Source organism: Musca vetustissima, unplaced genomic scaffold (assembly GCF_032173495.1).
Source record: "Musca vetustissima isolate MV318-11 ecotype Yass unplaced genomic scaffold, APGP_CSIRO_Mvet_v1 utg74472, whole genome shotgun sequence".
Taxonomy (NCBI): Eukaryota; Metazoa; Arthropoda; class Insecta; order Diptera; family Muscidae; genus Musca; species Musca vetustissima.
Genome location: NW_026884070.1, coordinates 19,905 through 27,888, shown reverse-complemented (window position 1 = coordinate 27,888; position 7,984 = coordinate 19,905). Strand labels below are relative to the sequence as shown.

The 7,984-nt window shown below is 38.1% G+C and overlaps 1 protein-coding gene across 1 annotated transcript; it reads left to right on the top strand.

The window, feature by feature from the left end:
- The first annotated feature begins 2,074 nt into the window (after positions 1 to 2,074).
- LOC133331065 (uncharacterized) lies at positions 2,075 to 7,003 on the top strand. Its single transcript, XM_061539470.1, has 4 exons — positions 2,075 to 2,392; positions 2,516 to 2,756; positions 6,348 to 6,715; positions 6,790 to 7,003. Exons 1-4 carry the CDS (start codon positions 2,075 to 2,077, stop codon positions 6,997 to 6,999), a joined length of 1,137 nt encoding a protein of 378 aa, XP_061395454.1. The 3' UTR covers positions 7,000 to 7,003.
- Positions 7,004 to 7,984: the final 981 nt, after the last annotated feature.

Sequence of the window (7,984 nt, the reverse complement as noted above, 5' to 3'; positions counted from 1 at the left end):
CTTCTCGTGCAACTAAAAATATCTAAATGTATGACTTAGTTCCTTTTGAAGAGCGAACCACTTCAGGAGCTAATAGAGAAACAGACAAATGTAATTTTATTTGATTCGGAAATCATTATACCCTTCACCACACTGTGGTACAGGGTATTATGTCTTTGTGCATATGTTTGTAACAGGCAAAAAGGAAACGAGATAGACACATGGTTCCTTTTGAGAATATGCATAGAATGTCCGTCCGTCCGTGTATTTTTGTTAACACAGTACAGGTCGCATTTGTGATCCGATTTGGATGAAATTTGGCACAGGTCACTTATTTGGCCAAAAGACGAACCCTATTGAAATTGGGAAAAATCGGTTCATATTTAGATATAGCTCCCATATATATATTCATCTGATTTTAGGTAAATAGTGCACCAAAGTTCCTATATATCCTTCGATTTGCAGAAATTTGGCATAGCGTACTGAATTAAGCCTAGAACGATGTGTGTTAAATTTCGTGAAAATCGGCTCAGATTTAGATATAGCTCCCATATATATTTTCGTCCGATTTTATGTAAATAGTGCACCAAAGTCCCTATATATCCTTCGATTTGCACGAAATTTGGCATAGCGTACTGAATTAAGCCTAGAACAATGTGTGTTAAATTTCGTGAAAATCGGTTCAGATTTAGATATATCTCCCATATATATTTTCGTCCGATTTGAGGTAAATAGTGCACACAAGTCCCCATATATCCTTCGATTTGCACGAAATTTGGCATAGCGTACTGCATTAAGCCTAGAAGGATGTGTGTTAAATTTCGTGAAAATTGGTTCAGATTTAGATATAGCTCCCATATATATTTTCGTCCGATTTTAGGTAAATAGTGCACCAAAGTCCCTATATATCCTTCGATTTGCACGAAATTTGGCACAGCGTACTGAATTAAGCCTAGAACGATGTGTGTTAAATTTCGTGAAAATCGGTTCAGATTTATATATAGCTTCCATATATATTTTTGTCCGATTTTATGTAAATAGTGCACCAAAGTTAGTAAATGAAGAACTCAAATGTGGCCGAATGCAAAAAAACATACTGAAATAAGTGTAACCTAACATGTGACAAGTTTCGATGAAATCGGTTTAGATTTTGATATTTTGCTTTGCAACTCTATATCTGACCAAAATTTAGTATAGGTTGCAGAATGACATGTGTAATTTCATGTTAATGGTCCTTCCAAAATGCGACGTCTGTTAGGTTTCCTTCTGTTGGATATACCCAAAGTGGTGAAGGGTATCATATAGTCGGCCCCGTCCGACTTTACTACCTTCCTTACTGATTTAAAATTTGTGTATAGGGTTGTGCCGTTGCCATTATATTTACCTCCATTTATTTGCTAAATCAATCCAATTTAAATGCAATAAAAATGCGATTTGCTCGAAATCCTATCCTAAATCGAGATCATTTCAAATACAACACTGTTTTTATTCATTTCTCCATAATGTTTATATTCAAAATAACTGTCAACAAAAATATATCAACTGCTGAAATATATATACGATATTTTTTAATTTAATATTACTATAATTTAAAACAACAAATTTTGGACCTAAGAGGGAACAGGTTACAGTCATTTTTTGTAACGTCGATTAACAAATCGAGTCGATTTAGAAGGCATAGCCTAAACGCGTCTTATATTATCTTCGAAGAGATACACAAACACATAATTTTCTTCAGTGTATATAACACATAAATATAACGGTTTTGAAAACGTATGAATGATAACATGCGCAAAGCGAACAGCTGTTTATACCAAACGTAAGTATTCTCCCCTAAAATTGACAACAACACACAGCTGTTTATGGTAAACTCAAACAGCTGTTTTCTCGACGCATACTCACTTTATCCCCCTCAACAAAATAAGGGATGACATTGATTCACTTCAGCAGAAAAAAAACACTGTTATACATTTTCAGTATCATTCTTGTGCTAGTCTCAAATCATTTTAGAAGTGTTCAGTGAAATTTTTCTCAGTTCATTTAAATTAACAACAACATTTAGAAAAATAATTATTAACACAACTTTCTGTAAATAATGAAATTATTCTATTTGGCCACACTGCTAGGATTAGTAACACTAACTACAGCCAATATCAATGGCCCATATCTACTTTGGGGTCATGAAAAAGTCATAAATCTTCAGCCCCGAGCCCTAGTGGAAGCGAGTGAAAATCATTTTTCCGATTTATTTCGTGATGCCAAAGCGATTGTGATATTTGTTCGCAACAGTACAAAACGTTTAGATGGCCAGCAGTATCCGAAATTCCAGGAATTAATACGAAATAATGCCTGGTCATATTTGCCACAGCATTCATTATCGGCTGATCCTTTTAATTATAATGCCAATATTGAGGTATAACAGTGTGTAGTACGAAATTGTGAAAAATTGTGTATAATATTCTAATGTCTTCTTCTTGCTCTTTTTATTTGTGGTGTTGTTGTTACTGCTATCATTGTTATTGGATAACAACTGTAGGTTATAAATTTAAGTGGTCCCGTTGAGGAGAGTGATTCGGAAATTGTTGGTGGCTTCACCGATGCTTTGTCCATTTATGGTGAAGGCGAAGTCTTGGGAATATTAGCCAGCCGTGAAGAAGAAGCTCACTTTATTGCCAAACGTGCTGCCGGCGAAGGTGAGGGAGATGAGAGTGCCAGTACCACTGCCTCACCACCCGGTCCTGAAGAATTTGAGGATAATTATATATACGTAGCAAATGGTGAGTATTTAAATACAAAAAAAAAACTTGTTCGAATACGAAGAAAATATTCCGCATGTTTATTCAAAGTCCTTCTCCTACGAAGTGTCGGTGTAGAAGACATTTTTTACCACAATTGTTGTCATATATTCTATAGAAAAACATCCCAAAGTAAAAATTGTCATCAAATACAAGGAATTCGGAGAGATAAATATCTCATTTTTCTGTCTAAAGAAATAAGACTTTTAGGTAATGACCAAGATATTCTAACAAAAACACTACCAGAGTTGTTACCCGGAATGTTTGCTCCGGATTCTTCTGGTCCGTTTGCTCCGTTTGTCATCATACGTCTATATCGGTGAGATGCAACGGATACGGAGAATGGATACATTTTAGAAGTTGTTCCGATTTAAGCCGGCTACAGGGGTATAGCGAAAGGGACTACATTACTTCGTGGTGCGCCAATGCAAGCCCCAGTGAGTCGTCGTCTTCAGATTACGTTACTCCCACCGAAATCTATCCAACAGCAATCTGTGCCTCAGTCACTTACACGACGCATTGCTGTCACAAATCCTGATAATGTCTCATTTCTTCAATTCAACTTCAATGGACTTCAAGTAAACGATATTGTGTATTTTATGAGCCGCAGATGTTTATGGTGGCGAATGATATAACGACATAAGGAAGGGTCGTACGAGAGGTGGAAGTTTAGCATTCTTTTTGTGTCATTCTGCAGATGTATCTCTCTTGGTCGCCGTGATACATGGAAAAGAAGCGGTCAACAACATCTTGACCTATATTCCGAAATCGCTTTGCTGCGTGTTACTTATCAGGTATTAGTCATGATTGGGAAGTCAATAACCGTCTGGTTCAAGTATTTCAATGCACATCATGAATTATGCCATTCCATCCTAGGTTATGACCAGAGGGACATGGCGCCGACCGAGAAAATGTATAGCTCAACGTTTTTCACTTTAAATGAGGACATACCCACAACGATAAGGGGAGGCTGCCAAAGCTCACCGAATATTTCCATCGTGTCTCCAGGTCTGACAAATGATTTGGGAACGTCAGTTCATTGGAGTCAGATCACCTCACTATCATATCGATCAATAGACCATCCGACTTCATATTTTCTGAACACCGTACTTTTCTTAACCATGGGAAAGCCAATTGGCAAGAGTTCATAATTTTCACCAATCGTCGCTTCAGAGATGCTCGGTTAGCAGGAAGGAATTTCGGGGTCATTACTCGATATATAGCCGAGGGTCGTATACCCGAATTGTGACCAAACTTTTCAGCAAAGGTAGCGGGATTAGCAAATGAGCGTGATGAGCTATGTCGTACTAACCCCTACTACTACTACTACTAAATCAGAGAACTGATGGAAGTGAACAGGTTAGTGGCGAGCACAAGCGGAATAAGTGGTTAGAAAAACAGAAGTACTGTAACATCATCACCGGAGTGAATAAATTGTTGGCAACGGTTAAGTCGCTCTCGATCCCAGGAAGGATGATCGGACATCTGTCTTATTTAACATCGCTGAGGTAAAAGATCCCAGAATCAGAGAACTGTGTAAAGAAGTGCAGAGGTTAGTCGGCGAGCACAAACGGAAAAAGTCTGAAGTGTTGTAACATCAGTGCCGGAGTGAGTAAATTGTGGACAACGGTTAAGTCGCTCTCGAACTCAGGAACGATGATCGGACATCTGTCTCATTAACTGTCGTTGAAGTGAATGGTCAGAAGAGGTGCGCGAGTGGTTTCAACCGGCTGTTTGTAGAGCATCCCGATAGTGACAGGGCATATAGAAGAGCATTGCGCCGTATAAGATCTCTTCAAGGGGAGCAGAAACCAACACAATTTTTTTTTGAAGGATGTTGTAAGTGCTATTCGAAGCTCAAAATCATAAAAGGCGCTTGGTCCGTATGGAATCTCCATGGTGGTGTTGAAACAGCTTGATGAACCAGGAGTAGTGTTCCTAACCAAAGTCCTTAATTTGTCGTTAGCAACCCGAATAGTTCCCGATGCCTGGAAAATGGGCAGGGTATTCCCGCTACTGAAGCCAGGACAGGATGCCAGCAAAGGTGAATCAAACTGGTCGATCTAACATTTGCTAAGGCTCTCAGTGCTACTCAGTTGCTGATCATCAACACGGATTCCGGAAGCAGTACAGCACAACAACAGCTTTGCACGCCAAGCTTAAGTCTTTCCATAAAGAAGGGTTCAACCAGGCCAGGCCGTGTAATAGGACACTTATGGTGGCGCTGGACATATCAAATGTTTTTGATATTGTCAGTCACTCTAAATGTTCGAGGACGTCGAACGATAAACCCTACAACCAAGTTGGAAACGTACGTCATCCGTATGTGGAATTTAGAAATAAGCCGTGTAATAGGACATTTTTGGTGGCGCTGGACCTATCAAAGACATTTGATACTGTTAGTCACGACAAGATGTTCGAGGACAACAACGCCCAGCACAGCTTGATACCTTGCATTGTAACATTATATGTGTGGACGCCAGAACAGGTCGTTTAATACGGCAGTTATGCCACTTAGAGTTGAACAGGGAGTTCCACCCAAGTTTGAAACGTTGGATTGTGAATTTTATATATAGACGCCAGTCGTACGTGGAATTCAGAAATAGGAAGTCGGAGGAAGGGTGATATCTCCGTAACATGTAAACATATACCTTTCTGAAATTCCAAGCCCACTGGATGGCACAAAAGATCGTCGTACTTGGGTAATTTTACGATCATGGCGAAAGGACCGAAAACTACGAAATTTGCGAGAGATTCTACAGGTCACATTTGATAGCCTCTATAAGTCTTCCGGCTTATGTCACAGCCTTTTGCATAAGGTCGGGAACAGGAACAAGGTTCTCAAGTCTCTAGCCGGCAACGCAATGGAAAAATCCTGTCATAAATTCCGCCCTGGGAACTGCAGTAGGGTATCTCTCCAATAGATGCTTGGATCTTGTAGAAGCCATCCAAAGCAACACCTTAGGACCCGCCACATAGGCATGCCAGAAAGGATATTCATGACTTGGAGAAAGAGGTCCAGAGGTGCAAAAGGCAGCCTCTAGATCAACAGCCCAATCAATAAGGATTGAATTGTATTCACACAGATGTTCAAAATTATGTACGATTGCTAGACTACAATTTTATTACACCATAGTTTTGAAAGGGATGGGGTCTTTGTTCGGCAAGTTTGATACTTGATGCAGATTTGATTGAACCCCTAATGTATATCGAATCACTATTAAAAAAGTGTTAAATGACAATGCAGATAACATATGGGTTGGATTGGGATAAAAAATACGTGCTCCAGTTGCCAGCGGAAATCTTGTAATGGATGATTCCAATATTTTTACCACCCTGTATACAACTATGTTGTTAGGGTATTAACGTTTTGTGTGGCCCCAAGAGTGTGGAATCTAGATAACCAAGTTGGCACGGTCCAAAGAATATTTTCGTGGTAAATATGTGTTGAACCCTTCGATGTCCACCGCCATCCACCTTATTCCCTGTATTCTCTACATGATCTGTGGACCAATTGCTTGTGAGGAAGATTCATTAATAAATCTTTTCACCTTTATTTTTCTTTGATTCCAGGTCGAAAAGCTGTTTTGAATGTTAATGCCGCCCCTGAATTGCATATCAATCACACCACCCTGTTGCTAAAAGAGCACACGAAAGAGATAACATTCGATGATCAACGTTCTAAGGGTTATGGACGTTTGAGTGTGATTTTCAAAGTGAATGATGAAAAGGCAACGTTGCGTTTTAATTTCACCCTTAAATATGGATCATGGGCAATGAAGGCCGTGGAGGTGCGTTACAAAGACTATGAAACTGTTTTGCAAGTTGTTGGTCGTATGTATGATATACCCTCAGCACCATTGAAATTCTCGTATAGATGTTCGGCACGGGAATTACAATTTACAAATGGTAATGATACACTGGTACTGAAAGATTATCAGGTGAGGAGCAGCATTTTGATTTGTTTATGAAAAAATAATTGATTTTAATTTCATTTGTAAATTTCAATTTTCAGGTCCAACCCTGGCTGGATGGTGCTGAACGCTTTGGCGATGTCTATGATTGCATCGGATTTACCACTGCTCCCATATGGGCGGGAGTATTGGTAACATTGTTTTTGGTCGGCATTTTGTCAATTGGCATCTTGGCCCTAATGGATATTAAGACACCAAATCGTTTTGAAAGTTCACGCAGCAAACAATTGACATTTACAGTACAGGAGTAAATTGGAGAGGGGCTCAAATTAATCACATATTCCCCAAAAAGTACATCCTTGCCTTGGGATTTTGTCTCAACACAAGGAAACCTAAATAATGTTTGTTCCCATGATTGTGGGCATAATAAAACCATTGCTATTATTGGCCTTGGCAGTGCAAATATTTCTAATTCAATCTTTGTTCATTTGTATAGTATTGTATATTTATTTATGTTGTTTTTATTAGTACAATTAACTCCAAAGAAAAAATAAAAACAAATACAACAAACAAAATTATAATTATATATATTGTAAACGGAAATAGCCTAAAAAATAATAACAACAACAAAAATATACTTGTTTGCTAATTTAAATGAAATAAAATACAAAATATAAATTAATAAAATAAACTACTCAAAATATTATGGACATGATTATTATCAATATATATTTATGTATATATATTTATATGTATGTACGTATGTGAGTTACCCAGTTAGCCACTCAAAACCCAAGAGATTTCCTTTAGATAAGGCCTCTGCTCAAATATGAAATTAAAGAAGTTTTTGTACCCCAAAAATTTTACTTTTTTCCAAAGCCGAAGTTGTTGTTGTTGCTGCCGATGTTGTATCATTTTCAACTTCTTTGCAGTTTTACTTTCTAATTTGTTGACCAAAATATGTTTGAATGAAAAATAACAAAACAAGAAACAGAAAAAAGGAGAAAAAATGTTAACTTTTGGTTACACGCCTTTGGCAAGTGGGTAAGTATCAATCGCATGTAGGTAACATTATGGGTATAGGCGATTCCACCATAAGCATTAATCATGAACCTTGAAAAAATATTCTTTAAAAAATCCACGCCTTTGATAGGCCTCGAAAAAGTATTCTTTAAAAAATCCACGCCTTTGATAGGCCACGCCTTTGATAGGCCTCGAAAAAGTATTCTTTAAAAAATCCACGCCTTTGATAGGCCTCGAAAAAGTATTCTTTAAAAAATCCACGCCTTTGATAGG